Below are 19,984 nucleotides of genomic sequence, written 5' to 3'. Positions count from 1 at the left end.
CCTTTGTATTTGTGTTTTGTAGGTGAAGTCCAGTGGGACAGTGGATGTTCATAAGCAGAGGAGTCCTTCTGGCTCATTCTCATGTAGCGCACCACCCCCATGCCCCAGGAGCACGGGACTGCAGTGGATTCACTGGGGATCCCCACTGGAGACAGTAGGCTGTCACTGAGATGTCACTCTCCATGCGTCTGTCTCCAGCGAAGAGCAGTCACGACAACTGGGCAGGCCTGGCACTCTGCACTCCTCTGCTCCCTTCCACCTCCCTTTCAGGGCATGACCCCACTGGGGGCCCCCCTGCCTCCCTTCCCCCACCCTGCTGCATCACTTCTACCTGAAACAAAACACCTGGCCTCTCCAATTTAGTAGTTTAACGCAGACTTTTCTCCTCCCTGGACAGAAGCATCACCCCCTAAGTTTACAGTACCCTTCTTGATAGCTTTGCCCAAAGAAAGGAGACATTTCATCATTTTGGGACCCAGTGGTAAACTTCTTATTCACATCCGTCACACAGTAGATCTTTTACCTATCCTTGTGATGATCAGTATCTTGGGGGCCTTTTATTGATTTCAAATAAGTTACGTTGTAATCATATCTACATGCATTATTGTTTATGTCCTTAGAGAGTTAGTGCTTTCAGGGGCTAAGCAGTTTATCTTATGTAACCCTAGCCTCTGCTTTACTGGTGAGAAAACCAGCTTCCAGAAGCTAGTGTTATGTGGGCCTAGCCCAATGCTCAGTTCTTCTGGAGTCTAGCTCAGTGTTCTTCCTCCTGCACAAGAAAGCAGCTCCAGCTGTGGATCAATGTCACAAAAGGCAAGAAGCCTACAGGCTGATGAAGACACAGACACATGGTGGAGTGGAGCACTGAAGCTCCTGCACGCCCGACCCTTCTGGAGCTCACCCTATCTCACCCCTTCACCTGGCCGTTCATCTGTACCCTTCATAATGTCCTTTATAATAAGCTGGCAAACAGAAAAAGGGGATAAAGAAAGAGAAAAGGGAGAGCAAAGAGAGAAGAGTTGAAGGAGAGACATCATCTCTGAGTAACTGGAGAATGAAACAAAAGCAAGACATCCATGAAGAGACAGATGAGGTTCTATTCGACTGGTTATTGTTTCTAGTAAGAGATTGACTGTGGTATATTAAAAATATTCTCTAAAGGATACACAAGGAGATGGGGGGACTTCAGGCTTGGGGAGGTCACATAGCCTGAAAAGGTTAAAGAGACAAACCCAGTTTTCTCATCTCATCTACATGTTCCACAAAAGTCCTTGTGCGTCTGAGAAAGAAAATGAAAAAGCATACCCCTGCTTCTGTTCTACAGTCATAACAAATTTAGCATCTTTCACGAGAATAACAAAAAACTCACAAAAGCAAGATGAGATCTCTTCAGAGTACTTCCCTTAAGTGAACCCAAAGGGAGGAGAGAGCAAATGTCTCTGGACGGTCAGGCCTACAGGAAGGAAGAACTGCTGTTATTTTGAACTTTGCAGAAATGATGCCCACAGTAAAGATTCTGCTTTGTGAGAGAGAGAAAGAGGATTGATTACCTGGTAAAAATTCAAACTGCTTTGTGAGAGAGGTTGGGTTACCTGGTTGTCAGCAGGAGGGCCTCCACTCTCTCCAGCCTACAACCCACCTCTGAAGCTTTCACACCATTTTCCTGTATAACAGAGAGAAGGAAGGAAGGTAGCACTAAGAGTGGGGGAAGGAGACCTGAACTGCTGCTATTGTAAAAGCTGGCGAGAGGCGGGGAGGAGGTGGGAGAAATAGGAGGGGTGGAGCCTGGCGGGTCTAGATCAAAGATGCAGTTGGCTTCGGGAGCCTTCACCTGCCTGAGGCTTTGTGGAAGCAGGACTCTGAACCCAGCCCAGGTAAGGGGTGGGTGTGTAGAGGTGGGTTCCTTCTATCTAACATGCAACAACATTTATTTGCAGGCCAATCTGCTTTGCTCTAAAGCTTTTTAAAGAGTTTCCTCTTTAGGTATTTATTTTTGCCAAATTGAGAGGTGAAACCCAGGCTTAGCGAGATGCCAGGTAACTTGCTTGAAACTTAACAAGTTCAGTTGTCTTTTACCTACACCCCTGTTGTTCTGAAATACCTCTCAATGCAATGCCAAGAAAAAAAGCATTTTTATTATCTTTTAAAAAATATTTTATTTAGGGCAGCTGGTGGCTCAGCAATTTAGCACCGCCTTCAGCCCAGGGCCTGATCCTGGAGTCCCAGGATGGAGCCCCACATCGAGCTCCCTGCAGGGAGCCTGCTTCTCCCTCTGCCTGTGTCTCTGCCTCTCTCTCTCTCTCTTTCATTTATAAATAAATAAAAATCTCTTTAAAATTTTTTATTTATTTATTTGAGAGAGAGGAGAGAGAGAGAGAGAGAGAGAGCATGAGCAGGGGGAGAGGCAGAGAGGGAAGCAGACTCCCCCACTGAGCAGGGAGCCCAACTTGGGACTCTACCCCAGGAATCCTAAGATCATGACCAAAGAACCTAAAGGCAGACACTTAACCGATGGAGCCAGCCAGGAGCCCCCCAAAAAAGCATTTTCTAAAAAATTCAAATGCAGGGGCACAAAATCTTTTTTTTTTTTTTTAACAAAATCTTGACGGCCAAAATTGTATGGGCTTTGACAGAGAAATGAAGCCCAAGGACATGTTATTGACTTGTAGTTGAGCTCCAAACGGATGAGAGACCAATTCAAAAAAAGAAGACTGGATGTTATCTGACCATTCACTCTCGAGGTGGTGATACAATCTTGAGGTATAAATATATCTCGGGATCCCTTGGTAAGGGACGTTGCTTTTTGTAACTCAAAAGTCCCAATCCACTGTCAGAGTCCCGATTGGTATTACCCAGACCTGTTGTCTGAATGCCATCTCTCTGGACAGAATATGATGCACTTACTAGCTGCCTTACTGATAACAGAATTCCCCTAAACTGAAGTGTGTCTTCCGGTTACTTCCAGCATCAGGCCACCAGGCGTTGATTTACATAATCACATAAATGTCGTTGCAAAGGAGCCTAAGAACCGTCCCAATTTTCCATTGGCAGAGATTGAGTTACAACAAGGAGTGACACCCCCCTCCCATACCTGGATGCAGGTTGGACATTGTGACAGTACGATCAGAGAAAACGCCCCTCAAGGAAAACATGCTGTTGTGTGAACCCAGTGTGCAGACATAGAAACAGGAAGGCTGAGATTAGAGTCTGCTTTACAGTTCTTTTGATGTTTCCGGAGCCAAATCGGGAAGCCTGGGAGGCTCTCAGGGAGCTGATCAAAGGTACCTCGGCAGGTCCAAGTTAACATGGACTTGGTGAATCAGGGCAGCACCTGCCTGCGAACAGCAACACGTTTCACCAAATAAAGCTAACCTTTTAGGCAAGCTTGGAGGTAGCAGTGCATTATAAAATGGGCACAAAGTTTTTTTTACTGCTGTATCTTGGGTCTCTGAAAGGGAAATAATGTTCTGCTCTGTTTTCTTTGCTTGGAGGTATATTTATTATAAAGCTGACCCTTGCCCCCTGGTGTATACCATTTTAGACCTCTGGCTCTAATCAGCTTACATGGCCTTGTTTCCAAAAAGGTGGTATTTGGGGGTTGGAGGAGAGAAGAGTGGAAAGGCACTGTCATAAATCTTCACTTTCTATTTAAAACGGGTGTTACTTCTTGAAGCTATGCCTTCGACCTAGGGCAGTCCCTCATCTCTATTTGCGGAAATACAGTTTAAAAGACTTAACTTTTGTACATAGGTAATTGAAAGAAGTAGCACAGAGTAACCATAGATACCAGGTTGAGTCTAAAGTTTCTCTGAGTCAAAAAACAAACAAACAAACAAACAAAGGAAGCCTCATCCCCAAAACAGACATGTACTAAAAAAAGGTAGTGGCCTCAGGGTTGCAGGCTCAGAAAGCTGATCCTTAGAAAGGGAAATGAGATGCACTGAATCAGAGATTAGGTGTTAAGACTTACACAGAGAAGCTACAAAACAGATTTCTCGGCATTGGTGAGTTCATGATTTCAGGCCCTGGCTAGTCATAGGACTTAGGAAATCAAGAAGATGTGTCAGATCCTGCAAGTCAACCTGAGAAGCAGACATAGCCAAAAAGTAAAGCAATGGGGGCATTTTTTTTAATTTTTATTATTTATTATTTTTATTTTTTTATTTTTTAAAATTAGCAATGCATAACATTTATTTCCTTGACTTTTGTCTTCCAAACAGTTCACAGTGTTTCAGTGTCAGTTGAAACAGGGGAAGAATCTCAGGGAAGAATCCTTTGCATCATAATAGGCTATTGGTAATAATGTCTCTCAGTTCTTTCCAAATCCATAAAGATGCATTTCCTGATGAATCTGTCGGGTATACTTGGACACAAGCTCGAGCTTGTAAATAAACCCTCGTGTGTTTGCATCCGGTGTCGGCTTCTCGGTGGTTTCTCGGATTCGCAATCTTGGGCACAACAGTCTTTGGCCCAGGGCGTGATCCTGGAGACCCGGGTTCGAATCCCACGTCGGGCTCCCTGTGCATGGAGCCTGCTTCTCCCTCTGCTTGTGTCTCTCCCTCTGCTTGTGGCAGGGAGTTTGATAGCAGAAAAATAAATTGAGGCATTTAGAAAATAAAACTTGTATATATATGATCATCTGACCATCAAATTTTTATTGAACAACAGCATGATAAAAGTGGGACGATTCCAAGTGGTTTCGTTTCAGGCATAGTGTGCGGAAAGAGTGGGAGCCCATAGAATCACCTAATGAATCGCAAATTTTTTGTTTTAAAGATGTTATTTATTTATTCATGAGAGATACATATAGAGAGAAAGGCAGAGACACAGGTAGAGTTGGAGAAGCAGGCTCCATGCAGGGAGCCCGACGTGGGACTCGATCCTAATTCTCCAAGATCATGCCCTGGGCTGAAGGCAGGCGCCAAACTGCTGACCTACCCGGGCATCCCATGAATTACAAATTCTATTAGCCGATAATCACAGATGAGTTAAACTTGGATGATGAGTGCCAGTTTCCTTAGCTACATAATGGGAATAACATCTCTCCCACCAGGGTTGTGAGGACTGAAAGAGATATGTCCATAAAAGGTATGATAACCAGTAAAATACTAATAAAATAAGTAACATAACATATTCAATAAATATTGTTTCTTTTCCTGTCCTAATTAAACTCACATTTTTCATTGCAATATTTGTATTTACAGATGATACATTTATAGAAAACATTACAATCAGAAGGACTATTGATTAGAGAATTTAAAATAAGTAATGTTCCATATTGTGGAGATTTATGATATGCATAAGCAGGAGGGAAAAAAAGTGTTAACTAATGTAATACATATTGGCTTTTCACAGAATCATTTGAGTAAATCAAATTTCAAAACAAAAATCATTGGCAAGAACTTTAAAGCAATAAAACATTAATGATCAGATAGGGTAACAAGTCAAAAGGTAATGACAGGTTTTTTTTGAAAGGCATTTATTAAAAGTTAAATGACTGCTTTTTGCTTATCTATTTATAGTTTCTGCAAGCTCTATACTCACATTAAAACTATAAAATATCATTTATAAATTTATAAAATTATATAAAAAATATATGCAATACTCTGAAACAAGGTGGAAGAGCTTATGATCCTAAAATTCTTATGATATAAGATCATAAAACTGATTGATCCAACCAAATGTGAATATATTCAAGTTTCAGTAATTTAATTTATAAAGACAATAGTTTGGAATATTAAAAAAAAAATAAAAACCAAGCTCACAAAGCTTCCTAAGGTAACAACTTCTCTCTCATTCCCTCCCCCTGCCTTTTTTTTTTTTTTTTAAGATTTTACATATTTATTCAGGAGAAACACAGAGAAACAGGTGCAGAGCATAGGCAGAAGGAGAAGCAGGCTCCATACAAGGAGCCCAATGTGGGACTCGATCCCAGGATTCCGGGATCACACCCCTAGCCAAAGGCAGACGCTCAACCACTGAGCCATCCAGGAGTCATAGTAACAATGTATCTTCTGAAATCCTTCTAAGGTTTCATTTTCCTTACCTATGTTATTAGTCAAATGTCTGTAAATATATAAATTCTATATATCTAAATATCTAAATAAATTCTATAAATATATATATAATGGGATATATATATATATATATATATATATATTCTAATTCTGAGTGAATTCCTATCATGGAATTTGATTTCATTTGCAGGTCAACCATACAGTATTTCAAAGGTTGTAATTCTAGTGGGGTCTATAAAACATTTCATTTAAAAAGTATTTCCTGGGATCCCTGGGTGGCTCAGTGGTGATCCGTCCAGTGTGATCTTGGAGTCCCCGGATCAAGTCCCCATTGAACTCCCTGCATGGAGCCTGCTTCTCCCTCTGCCTGTGTCTCTGCTTCTCTCTCTCTGTGTCTCTCAGGAAAAAATAAATAAAATCTTAAAAAAAAAAAAATCAAAGACTGTTTCCTTGACATTTAATGAGACCCTTGTAGTACTTATTGCTGCATTCATCATTTTATCATACTTTCCCCATTATTAGCTGTCCTCTTATGACCATCAGCCATAAATTATTGCTATTTCTTTGGTCACAAAGTATCTATTGAATATTTTTTCAGTCTTTGAATCATAAAACTCATCTCAGATGGGCAGTCTGTTTTCAGTAGGAGGTCAAGATTTGACACATTCTTCTCTTAATGAACTTAATGTGACCTAAAACCTGATTTCTGAACATCGCTTTTTACTCTCTGGCCAAGTCTCCAAAGATGAACTTTATTTTTTCATTTAATACAAATGCATGTTTATCTTCCTGCAGTATTAGGTCTACTTGTCAGTGGCTTAGTTTTACATGGTACATGGACTGTATGTATACTTCAAAATGAACCCAGTGTCAAATATCAAATCTATTTAAAACTCTAATTGACTAAGTTGACTTAGATGATAAGTCTACATCAAATTACTTTTTTTTTTAAACCAAAACTGATACCTCAACAAAAAGCAAAATAACACTTTTTTTAAGGTTTGGAGAAAGAATGAATGGCCAACTCCTAGTTTTCTCCTTATGTAGAAAAACTGGCTAATAAGCAAGCCACAGGTTTTTGGTTTGGTTTTTTTTTTTTTTTTTTTTTTTAAGCTTTCCAGGTCATTCCAATGTGCAGATAAACTTGAGAGCTCTTTATTTAGCATTTCAAAGTAACTAGTAAAATTCTTGTTTCTAGTCACAATGGAGTCATTTCTCTTCAGACAAACTTCCCTACAGAGAATAATAAAATGTCAACAAAAAAATTAAACAAAAAACTAATTGAAGGCCTGGGGAGCGACCAGCAGCAGGTAGAAACTGGAGGGTTGTTTGACTTAACAGAAGGGAACTTCAAGGGGTAAGATGTGCAGGTGTGGCTTGATGGCCAAGGGCCCCCTTCCTTCTTCTGAAGGCAAGAGTGGCAGAAAGCTGAAGCCTCAGTGGCGGGAGGTGTTAAGAACAGAACTGGAGTTGGTGGAGCAGATGGAAAGTTAGAAGAGGAACCCTGCAAAGGAGGGAGCAGCAGAAGGAGCAGACCTCCAACTTGGAATCTAAACTCTGTCCCACTCCTTGGTCCACTTGTGCAGGGAGATCCCAGTGGGCTCACTGAGAGGCAATAGTTGGAAGCTGAAAGAACTGATCAGACATTTGAGCTACTTTTTACTACAGGGAAGACAGACTTTGAGGTTTCAGTCCAGCCAAATGAACTGCCTGCTGAAACAAAAATAACACTCTTCAGAGGAAGGTAGCAGAATCCAGAATATCCAGAATCCTTTTTACTTTTTTAAAGATTTTATTTATTTATTCATGAAAGACACACACACACACACACACACACACACACACACACACACAGAGGCAGAGACAGGCAAAAGAAGCAGGCTCCATCCCAGGAGCCTGACGTGGAACTTGATCCCGGGTCTCCAGGATCACGCTCCAGGCTCAAGATGGCACTAAACTGCTAAGCCACCCAGGCTGCCCCAGAATCCTTTTTAATGTATCATTTATAACGTCCAGCACACAGTAAAAATATCATTAAACAAGCAAATAATAATAATAATAATATGACCCTACCTGAAGCAAAGTGCAATCAAACTGACTGATTATGACATCTTAATTAGCAAATACTTTAAAACAACTATTATAAATAGCTTATAATATACTTGTAATTAATAAACTGATGAGGAAATTTCAATAGGGTAATAGAAATAATTTAAAAAAGAACCAGATGGGAATTATACATGTAAAAAATATAACTGAATGAAAATTCACTGGATGGGCTCAATAGCATTATTAGAGACAGCAGAGGAGTCTGTGAATTAAAAATTACTTCATACAGGGGTATTTGGGTGGCTCAGTCAGTTAAGCATGTGCCTTTGGCTCAGGTCAAAATCCTGAAGTCCTGGGATCAAGCCCTGTGTTGGGCTCCCTGCTCAGCAGAGTCGGCTTCTTCCTCTGCCTCTGCCCCTCTCCTCAACTGTGCACGCTCTTCTATCAAGTAAACAAAATCTTTTAAAAGAAATTTCTTAATACAAATTATCGCGATGGAAAAATAAAGAGAAATAAGCTCAAAGAGAAACAGAGCCAGGGGCATATAGGACAATGTCAGATGATCTAATATAAATATACTGAGGTTCTGCAGAGAAGAAAGCAGAAAACAAAATTTAAATAATGGCCACAATTTCTCAAATTTGGTAAAAACAAAACATCAACTTACGGATGCAGTAAGTTCAATTTCAAGCAGGATGAGTAGAAAGAAAACCATACCTAAGGAGTCATAGTCAAACTGCTGAAATACAAAGATAAAAGAGCCAAAGAAAGACATCACAAAAAAGAGAGCAATGAGACCATTGATGTCTCATCCAAAATAATGAAAGCCAGAAAACAAATGCCTGTAAAGTGATGGAAAAAAAACAAAAAGCAAAAGCATCAACCCAGAATTCTATCTTAAGTGAAACTGTCCTTCAAAGATGAAAGTAAAATAAAAGTCATTTTCAATGAACAAAAACCGATGATTTGCACAATTCTCAAGGAAATTCTTGAACCTGAAGAGAAATGATAACATGTCATTTGGATCCACAAGAAAGAATGAAGAGCACCAGAAATGATAAATATTTAACAAAAATAAAAGACTGTGGGCAGCCCAGGTGGCTCAGCGGTTTAGCACCGCCTTCAGCCCAGGGCCTGATCCTGGAGAACTCGGGGTCCAGTCCCACATGGGGCTCCCTGCATGGAGCCTGCTTCTCCCTCTGCCTGTGTCTCTGCCTCTCTCTCTGTGGAGCCTGCTTCTCCCTCTGCCTGCGTTTCTGCCTCTCTCTTTCTGTATCTCTCATGAAGGAATAAATAAAATCTTTAAAAAAAAGGAAGAGTGAATGAACTATACTGTTGCAAGGTTCCATACTTTGTTGGAAGGAAGCTGTATAACATTAACCCTGAATAGATTGTGATAACTTAGAGATGTAAATTGTAATCCCTAGAACCATTAAAAAAAAAAAAAAGTGTAGTTCACAAGCCAAGAGAAAAATAAAAATGAAACAATAAGAATAGTCAATTAACCTGAAAGAAGGCAAAGAAGAACAGAGGGAGAAAAACAAAAGCCAAAAATGGTACACTGAATCCAAACATATAAAAAATTATACTAACTATATATAATACTGTATGTTAGCTGGAATTAAAACTAAAACTTAAAAAAGTAAACAAAAATTATATTAAATATAAATCAAGTATATACACCAAGTAAAAAGCAGAGATTGTAAAAAAAAAAACAAAAACAAAACAACAACAACAAAAAAAGCAGAGATTGTTAGACTAGGAAAAAAAAAAAAGCAAGACCCAACAGTATCCTATCTAAAAGGGAAGAACTTTACACTAAAGCACAAATGGCTAAAATAAGTAAATGAAAAAAAGATCACATAAATACTAAGCACAAAATTCCTTTCTATTTGGCTTTAACATTGGTAGTTATGTGGGCTCTTACATTTGGTATCCCAATTGTATTTACCTGGGTTTTTCTTTTAAATGGTTTACATTTATTACACACCAGTTATCAACCAGACTCTATATAACCTCAAAAGGGGAAAAAAAATCAAATAATAAAACACAATTTTGGAGGACCTTTTTTTAAACCTTTGGACTTCATTTGACCTTTGACATTCTTCTAAATCACTCATATGATTCTTTCTCTCCCTCTGCTATGATTAATGAAACATTTTAACAAGGGAAGCCTTTCAGGATTTGCTGGTCTCCTTATCTCTACTCAAAGAATCTTAGCCTTTGATCTAGCTATTAGAGCAGGTAATGAGTCTTAGTCATCTTTATTTCACTTATATTTGCTATTTCTTTCCTTTTATTGGCTTTATTTATTTTCTTGGTTTACATCTATTTCTGTGACTCTGAGGGGGGAGGCCAGCCCCCTCGTGGTTGAGATGCCTTTCCACCCGTCACAGCTAGAACACACCTTTTACCTCACTTATTTTTACTTACACCTCTTACTTTTCCTTATCAGTGTTGCTTTTCTATTTACAAGCCTTTGAGTTTAGCTCTTTCTACAGTAGGGACTTTAAGAGTTACAAAATTAGACAAACTTCAATTTGAAAGAATTTTTCTACATTCTTTCAACAGTACCAAAGCTCTGAGGCTGCCTCAAACATAGCCAGTTGATAGCTGGAGCAGGGCTGGAAAGAACAGGACTGTAATAACAAAGAAACCTCATACTAAGCATGACTACAAAGAATGGTTTTGTGGCATGTGACAAATCTGGTCAACCATGTAAGTGAAAGGAACACCACCAATTCCCTTCTGGCTATCCTGGCTTCATATGGAACTGTCTATCCCAACAAACTCCACTTGTGTATGGCACCAGTTTTCACCAATGTGACCTTGGAAAATAAACCTTGTCCACTAGCAATCTCATGGCAGACAGAACCCCATTGTCTTAATCACTTTCAATAATGTTTTAAGAGGCAATTTCTGTACAAATTCACACCATATTTGAATGGAGAGGCATAACCTAACTGTAGCGCCTGATAAAGGTTATTTTAAAGGGCAACATGAAGGAGGGAAATACAGAGAGACCACTTGGGTTGTTGTTTACTTCTGAAAACTTAAGCCATGATCAGGTGCTTTGAGACATTTTTCCAACACTGGCCAGGTCTTAAAATATGCAGGACAGATCACCAAGGGTTTTAGTGGTTAGCTAAAGACTGATGGAATGATTCATTTCAATTTGTCATACAGTTTTAAGTTAAGATTTAAGGGCCTGCTTATGCCTCCTATCAAGAGTAAATATCACACATCCTGTTTATACGTACTGGCTGGCTTGTTGTCCACGGTTCTTCAAAGAGCTAGTGACACCCCCCTAACTCACACTCCACCCTACCCCCAACTTCCTGCTCATTCAGAGCTATATTCCTACTCATTTTTAAGAAGTGCCTCCCTCAACAAAATACTCTGCATTACAGTAAATTTTAAAGAAAATACTTTATTATGTCATGAAAAAAAGGCATCAATCAACTAGATTCATACTTATTTGAAAAAAATTGAAAATTTATTAGACAGTATGTGGGCATCCTGTTCCACATGGGAATGAGAAGATGCTATACGTTCTCTAAGTATTGCACAGTCTGGAAAAAAAAAAAACCAACAAAAAAAAAAAAGGGGGAAGGGGAGAGAGAGAGAGAAAAAAAAAAATCACATGATCTTGGGAACCATCTCACATTATGAATAATCTACCAAGAAACATTTAAAAAAGAAAACCCTCTGTTTCTACAGTAGCTTTGAGTTTATAGTTCTTGGAATGACTGTATCCCATTGAAGACATCTCAGTAACAGGAAGCTTCACTTTAGCAATCCCATGTGCAAATATTAATAAAAAAATATATAAAATAATGCAGTTCGTCTCTTGCCATCACCCCGGCAATCATAACATTTGTGAAAACTTTTCTTCTTGAAAATGGGTTAAGCTGTTAGTTTAGCCTGAAGCTCCATTTCTGCAGCCCTTTTGAGTGCAACATCCACTAGAAGCTGAAATCCACTAAAATCCTGGTTGAGGTCCGGTGGAGTAGGGGGAGGAGTGTTGAAAAGACCACTCTGTGGATTTGTACTTGGTCCGGATTTACATGTGTCCTCTGGGTACATGAGGGAGGTGTCTGTAAAGCTGCTGGTTGCTATCTGCTGTATATCTGTGTTTTGTCCCACACCAACTGGCTGGCAGAGAGAGAAAGGCATGTCTTTCAATGCAGTCACAGTGGTATGACAAATCACTGATGGACGAGCCAATATAGATCCTGGGGATGACGGCTTCGGGGACAGTGGCCTCCCGAGGGCTGGGTTTGGTCCAGCTGTACAGGAATGAAATGGGCTCTCCTCTAGAGCTGGTATGAAGTTTTTGATGCCCATTGCTGACTCCACAGAGCTCGCTTCAGAAATCTTGGCCCCACGGCGGGAAATTGTGAACTGATTTGGATCTTTGCCATCCTTTCTCAGCATGTCTGGGAGGAGCCTGCGGCGCGCGTTGATGAACCAGTTACAGACCTGAAATCAGATGGGTAATGTTTTAACGCTCAGCAAACCCGTTCTGAGAACCTACCGTGGGATGCCTAATTGAGCTCTCTCTTTGCATTAAAAAAGGCTTGAAAAGGCTTCTCGGAACTTCCAAAGTTATTTCAAGGTATTTGAGCTCAGCCAAGAAAGAGCTATTTCCTGCCATAAACCTCCTACTTTTCTAATACAAATTCCCCTTTTTAGCTCATCATCCTTAAGCCTTTTCAGGAGGAAGAAAAGGATAAAAATTCTCAAACGTCTGAAAATGATTTTAGGGAGGGGAGTTTACCCTTTAATGCTCCCGTATTAACCTATTACCTACTGCCCCAGCATTCAAGTTAATCAACTACAGGAAAACTTTTCCTGGATGAATAGGGCCACTCCTCCCAGTTACTGATTTTTCCCAGTTCAAATGACTGTGTCAACAGACATAACAAGAATTACCTCACTGAAGTCTGTCCTTGTTTAAATATCAAACCAGTTTCCTGGGCAATAGAGGAAGATTTAACCTCCTCTTTATGTTTGGTGCATTAAAAAAGGCTCTCTTAGGCCTGAAAGGAAATGCTATTTGACAGATGACTGTCAAGTGTTTCTGTTTCTCTAAATAGCCAGTTATTAACTTTTAGTACTATAAAATTTACAAGAGAAAAATATTCTTTCTTTCTTTCTTTCTTTCTTTCTTTCTTTCTTTCTTTCTTTTTTTTGAGTGGGGAGGCATCTAATGATCTGATATTACAGGAATGCAATAAAATGACTTTGGGAAGCAAAGGAAACAACGCACGTGCATACACCTCAAGTTCTTCTTCCTTTACCTGTAGTGTAGACAGGTGTGTTTGCTGGGACAGTAATGCTTTCTCTTGCTCTGAGGGATAGGCATTGTATCGGTGCTCATACAGCCAATCGCGGAGAATCTGAACAGATTCCTTGGGCAGGTTGCCCCTTCGCCGTCTCTTGCCTGCACCAGCAGAGGAGGAGAGGTCCAGGGGGATGTCCATGTTGTCATCATCCTCTGTCTCACTGCCTGATGCTGCAACGACACCTAAGAAAGGACAAAGGCCGGCCGTCAACCACTTTTATCAGGGGAGCACCTACTGCAAAGCTGATCTCTTCTGACCATTCAGTGTGTAACCATATTGTCTTAACTCCTGAAAGCCAAGCGAAGGACCACAGTTCTCTCTTTAAGTATCAGAGCTCGTGTCAAATTCTCAAGGGCAATCTGACTAGTAGCACATTATAGATTCTCAACCAAGTGTCAGAAGCCCTTTCATACCCACTTTCCTGTAGAATTTAACTTCTCACATTCCTTTTGAGTGATGCTCATTAAAGTCTAGTGCACCAGAAGAGACACAGCTGTACCCAAAGTGAATCGCCTGTCACATGTGAAATAGTAAAGGTGCTACAGCAGATGGAATATATCTAACAACCTTCTCTGAGGTCATTGCTAGCTTAGGAAAGACAACCCAAGTGTCCTAAGGTACATTTTAAATGCTACTCTTCCTCCTTCCTCCCTTGAAGGTTTGAAATAAAAGGGCAGAGTCCACACTTAACCCAGTTAATATTCTTTTTCTTTTAAAGTAGGGTCGAGGCCCACCTACAAGAGGTTAGAACTCACCACCCTGAGATCAAGACCAGAGCTGAGATCAAGAGTCTGACGCTTAACCGACTGAGCCACCCAGGTGCCCCTAAACCCAGTCACTATTCTAAAGGTAAAATACAGGTCAAATTTTCCTGCCAACTCCTTGGTCATTTTTTTCATTCATACATTTATTCAAAACTAAACACCTACTTTTAATGGACAGCACTGGTCATTTTTTACTAAATACAACCACTGAAGTTTTTTCAGTTTCATTACACAAAAATATTTTTCTACTCTCAGTACTTGAGTCAGAGGTCAAAAGATGCTGGTACTGAATAAATTTTTAAATTTCATCTGGCAGTTTATTTTATTTTTTTTTAATTTTTATTTATTTATGATAGTCACAGATTGAGAGAGAGAGGCAGAGACACAGGCAGAGGGAGAAGCAGGCTCCATGCACCGGGAGCCCGACGTGGGATTCGACCCCGGGTCTCCAGGATCGCGCCCCGGGCCAAAGGCAGGCGCCAAACCGCTGCGCCACCCAGGGATCCCCTCATCTGGCAGTTTAATCAGAACCTAGAATACTAGATACCAAGAAGTAGAGTTCAATCTTAAAATTATTACATGACAAAGAAAACTGAATTTGCAACCCCAGAGGAAACTCTTTTGTCTGTAAGTACTTTAATCCCACCAGAAATTTTAAGAATTCACAGCCATAGGGAATATCTACATCACATATAATAGACTGAGGTCAACAAAAAATTCAGACTAGGCCCTTTTAACATTTAAATATAATTCTGAACTTTAAAACGTTTAAATTACAAATGTTATAAACCCTTCCCCCTTTCAAAAGGACAACTGGCAATCCTGAATGACTAAACAAATATATTCTCTATTTTGAAAACAATCTCGAATTTTTAAATTGTAAATAAATTACAAATTATGGCATGCTTGAAAATGCCAGTATTTCTATAACAAAAATTAAAATAACAAGAAACTGAAAGGTATGCATTCTTAGCTTTGTTGATGCAATTCAGAGTGGCTTACCTCGGAAAAAAACCCAGAATATTCTACATAGCAATAAACCATTTGATCCATTAAAAATTCTTTTTTCAATCTATCCTTTTAAAACATTTTTAACACTCAAAAAGCTCCTCATCCCAAGATTTGTTGATGAGCTAGTTCAATTGAGCCTGACTTTACTTAGGAACACATTTTTAGTTTTGGACTGCAGGGGGCAGACAGTGCTGGAGGGAGTGTCCACAGAAAAGGCAGAACTTTCCAAAGACAAAGTAAAGCAAGTTCTAACAAAAGAGTAGGATGATCTTGCAAATTCACTTTAGCTCAAGGCTTAACAAGTACCCATCAATAAACCGCACAAGAATCCTAAGTTTTAACCGTTGTGTATTTGATATTCCCTTCCCCGAAGATTGCATTAAACTGCTTACAAAAAAAAAAAAAAAGTCTTTATAAAAAGAGGCGCACTTAAAACTGAAAGTGCTTTCACCATAGAAAAGATGAGAAACTTTTAAAACCTCTGTGGAAATTTGAGTAAAGAGCTATTAATAAAATGCCTTCAGAAATTATAAATGAGTTCCTGTTTTACATTTACTTTGATAAATAAAGAACTCTACCTTTTAAAAATGTGTCAAGTAATTGAATGACTAAGGCAAATTTGAATACAGCAATTTGCTTAAACTCTTCAACGCCTGAAAACCCAGACATTCTTCTCCAGGCCATAATCCCCCTCCCCCTCTTTCAACTAGAGAAGTGTGAAAATTTCCTCCTGCACAGTGAATTCCCAACTGTAAGTTGATAATAACAAAGAGTTTGAGACAAACAAACAAACAAAAAACCCCCGAAGCCTGCCCTTTGACCTGCTTGCTTAGTTTGACAAGAAGCCTGATCTCTCAAAATAGGTTAGCCACACACAAAAGTCGGTTTCAGTTAGGCAACACCAAAGTGCAGTGCGACTTCACTCTGTTCTCAGTCCATTTAAATAAATGAATGCCAGGCTTCTGGAGCTCTTAACAAATATTTCCAATATGTGCACAAAAGCTGAAGTAACAGGAAGTTAAGACTCGAAGTTCCTTGGCCACACCAGCTGATATTTCACTGCAGCAAACCACGTTTGCTGCTGTCAGGACTGTTTTCATTAAAACTCTCCCTCCGGATTGTGGCTCAGCTCGGAAAAACAAAAAGACTTTTCCACGTTACTCATTTCCTATTGTAACAGAGCTTTTGAAAAGTTTCCCGGTTACCACTTGTTTCCAAAGGTCCTGCTCTGCTTACAGTTAAAAGAAAAAGAAAAAAAAAAAAAGTGGTGGTGGGGGGGGGAGTGGATCACAAGGCTCTTTTACTCCATCCACATACAAGGAAATGTTTAGAAAGCCACAAGATGGCCTGTGGACCCCACGGTTCTGAAAATCAATCTTTTCCTGATAGGAACTGGGGTTGGGGGTGGCGAGGGAAGGCCAGAGGCCGTGGCTGTGAAGTTGGGACTTTTAGGAGAGCCTAGAAAAGGATCTAGAAATAGGAATAATCGAAGGAAAAGTTGAAGTAGACCATCAGGAAAAAGGAAGCCTGGCCTAACAAGTCTCCGGAGATGCCACGGGAACCGTGGCCAACATCCCAGGCACAAACTCCAAGGTGCACTTGGCTGGACCCGGCCGTGGAGCAGTTCTAAAGCAAGAACTGCAAATTGTCAGAAACTAGGAGCAAAGAAGACGTCGGGGATTTTCCTCCCTGAATCTTCTTTGCTGGTCTTCAAGCCACTTGTGGGGTGGGATCTTTTTGATATCCCCCGAGGCCAGACCACTATGATCACAAACCACGCTTACCAAATCCCGGGCCCTCGAGCGCTTTTGTTTTCAAGAAAACTTGAAACGATTTTCACAGACTACTTGTTAGACCAACAGTCCAACTCCACAAGCCAGGCTGGGCAGAGCCCTTCCCGGCTCCTGGGCTGAGCCGACCCCGAACGCGGGCCCCCTCCGAGGTAGTTTCAGGGAAGCGGCGGGGAGGGAGGAGCCCGGGCGGGAGCACGGCCGCAGAGCTTTTGTTCTTGCGAGTTCCTGAGCCTGCTCTGAGCTCGCCCCTCCAGCTGCACCTCCCGAGGACTTCGGGAGCTTCACATTACAAGGAGAAACGAGAAATGGTGCCGTGAATCTCGGGGGTCTGCCCACCCTCAATAGCATTTGCCGGGAAAACCTAAAAAGGGAAAGAAGCCGGGCAATCTCAGCAGTCTCGGCTCCCCCGCACAGGCTCTGAACCAGTCGCAAAGTTCCCCTTCCTACACGTCACCTTTCATTGTTTCCAGGAGTCGGCGCTCGGTAGCAGGACCTCGCGCGCCCGGGGCCGCTGACCCCGAATGTCCCCACCCCGCGGCCGGCGGGTCCCAGCCTCGTTCCCCGGCTGGGAGCGGGGGATGGGGGCGGGGGGGATGAAGAGAGAGCGGGAGGCACCCCGGGGGGGCTCCGGGGAAGGACCGGGGGCGCTGGAGGGGGGGTGGGTGGGGGAGACGAAGAGAGCGGGGGAGCGCCCCCGGGGGGCTGCGGGGGAAGACCAGCCGGGCTGGGTCAACACCTTGCCCGGCGCAGCCCAAACAATGGGGGGAGCCCGCCCCCGGCGGAAACGCAGCTTTGCTTGCGGCTCCTAAGAACCACTCTGCAAAAACAAAACCCCGACCGAACGCCGTCAGCAGCGCCAGGAGAGGGAGAACGCCTTCCACTACGGATCCGGACCCCGGTGGAGGGGACACGGCCTCGCAGGCGCCACCCCGGGCGCTCCCCGCTCGCGATCCTTCCCAGCCCCGTTACGTAGCCGAGCCTCTAAGCCCTCACAGGCTCACCGAGTCCTCCCACCAACTCCGAAGAGTGCCCCAGGTCTTGACGTTTTAATTTTACTTTCGCTGGGGAGGCACGGGCTGAGCAGCTCCGCCCGAGAAGCCACCAGCCCAGAATGAAAGGGAACAGAACTCCAAGGTGAAAAACGTGGCCGAAGGGAGCCCCTCGGGTAGAAGGCTGCCCCACTAACAATATTGGGCTTCTAACTGCATGGGCTGGAGGAGTCTGAAAGAATGTGGAGTTACAAAAACTCCGGACGCTCCTGGGCATGCGCAGCAGCTCTCCCCCCCCCCCCGCCCCCGCGCTGCCTTCCCCGAGCGATTAACTTCTGTTTTGAACCACTCCACATAAATCACAACTGAAAAGCCAACTCTGGCTCGCCAGGAACGTTCGGGGTACCTCCCAGCCAGGGACTCAAAAGTTTAACTTCAAAAAGGGAGTTAACTTTTTTTTTTTTTTTTTTGGCCATTCGTGGGGGTGGGTTTCTTGTTGTTGGTTTCTCCCGTTCTGTGTATTTTGTTTTTAAACCAGACTGACGGCAAGTTTTAGTTGTAACGCGTCCAGGACGCTTCGTGGAAACAATGACAGACTCGCTCTGTGCGCTTACAACCAAGCCTGCTTGTCACACTTGGGCTCATTCGGACTCCACGCCGCGGTAAGCGGCTCGCCCTCCGTCCTAACTCTTCATCTCGCCCCAAATTCATCGTGGGAAAACTTTTAGAGGCTGGGAGTTGCTAAAAGTCTTAACTTTGCAAGGCCACCGACGCCCCAGGGCGGTGTGGGGGCCCGAGCCGCATTCCTTCGATCGTGAAAACACCCCATCCCCAGTGAGGAGGGTGCCCGGGCCCAGCTGCGGGGGAGGGAGTGGGGGCCCAGGAGCCCAACTTTCAGACAAAGGCGCCTCCGCTCCGCAGTCCCGGCCGCCCCGGAGAATCGGGGTGGGGGTCTCCCCCCGCCCGCCGACCCCGGCCCCCATCTCGGCCCGCGAGGACCAGCTAGAAGCCACGCGGCCGCCCCGCGGAGCGTGGGGGTGTCGGCGGAGACAATGAAACTTGGAGGCGCACAAACAAGGCGCTGAGCGTGTTTCTTGACAACGTGCCAGCAGCGTGGAGAGGCCCGTCTCCCCACAACAGCCCCTCGTGTTGTGTCTAGGAGGAAAACGGCAACTGCCATTGCAGACGCAGCCCCAACAAAGAGAAACGGCCGCGGTTCCTGCCCGAGAGCCCCGGGGCTGAAAAGTCCACCGAGTCACTCTCGCCCCAAGCCCGGCGGGGCCCGGCGAGCACGTTTCCCCGGGACCCGGGACCCGGGACCCGGGACCCGGGACCCGCGCCCACGGCGGGCACAGCCCACGGAGGCTTACCTTTCTTGCTCTTCATTCTGGAGCTCCCCTTCCAGCGCGAGGCGATGCTGGGGTCTCGAGGGGCCAGGAGCGGGGCGAAGGGGGCACGCGATTGTCCTCCTTCCCCGCCGACTCTCCCGTAACTTGTAGGACGCGCTCCAGCCGTTATTGCTAATCCAGGCGCTCGGATCCCAGGCGCCCGCTCCTCGGGTGGGATTCAAGTGACACTTGGGCTTCCTCCGGCCGGGATCTTCTGGCAGCCGGCTGGGGGCTCTCCCTCGCCCACCTCGCTCCCCTCCCCTCTCCTTTGTTCCCCGCTCCTGCTCGGCGTACCTCGGCGCTGTCAGAGTGAGAGAGGCGAAGAGGGAAGGTACAGGAGGTCCTGCCTCCGCCCCCAGCCGCCCGCCCGTCCCCCTCCCGCCCCGCCGCTCCTCCGCCCCTCCCCCGCCCCTTCCAGGCCGGGAGGACGGCACCGAGCGCTCCCGCCGCGCGGCCGCTCTCCGCGCCTCCCTGGCCGCTGTCACCCGTCCCTCGTGGGGGCGGCGGAGCCCAGAAACTCGAGCCTTCCTCTTTGCCGCGCGCACGCCGCCCGCATCCCTCGCTCGGCGGCGGCGACAGCAGCCGAGCGCCCGGGTCTCTCCTTTGGGCCTTTCTTCCTCGGGCT

General features: G+C 43.7%; 1 protein-coding gene across 1 annotated transcript; it reads right to left on the bottom strand.

Annotated features, from left to right (window-relative positions):
• Positions 1-11,480: 11,480 nt before the first annotated feature.
• TGIF1 (TGFB induced factor homeobox 1) lies at positions 11,481-19,699 on the bottom strand. The gene is made up of 3 exons (XM_055324524.1): positions 19,342-19,699; positions 13,370-13,596; positions 11,481-12,548 (listed from the first exon to the last, which is right to left on the bottom strand). Exons 1-3 carry the CDS (start codon positions 19,355-19,357, stop codon positions 11,973-11,975), a joined length of 819 nt encoding a protein of 272 aa, XP_055180499.1. The 5' UTR covers positions 19,358-19,699; the 3' UTR covers positions 11,481-11,972.
• Positions 19,700-19,984: the final 285 nt, after the last annotated feature.

Source organism: Nyctereutes procyonoides, unplaced genomic scaffold, assembly GCF_905146905.1.
Source record: "Nyctereutes procyonoides isolate TBG_1078 unplaced genomic scaffold, NYPRO_anot_genome, whole genome shotgun sequence".
NCBI lineage: Eukaryota > Metazoa > Chordata > Mammalia > Carnivora > Canidae > Nyctereutes > Nyctereutes procyonoides.
Note: the sequence above shows the minus strand (reverse complement) of the source record. Positions and strands in the feature narration are given on the sequence as shown.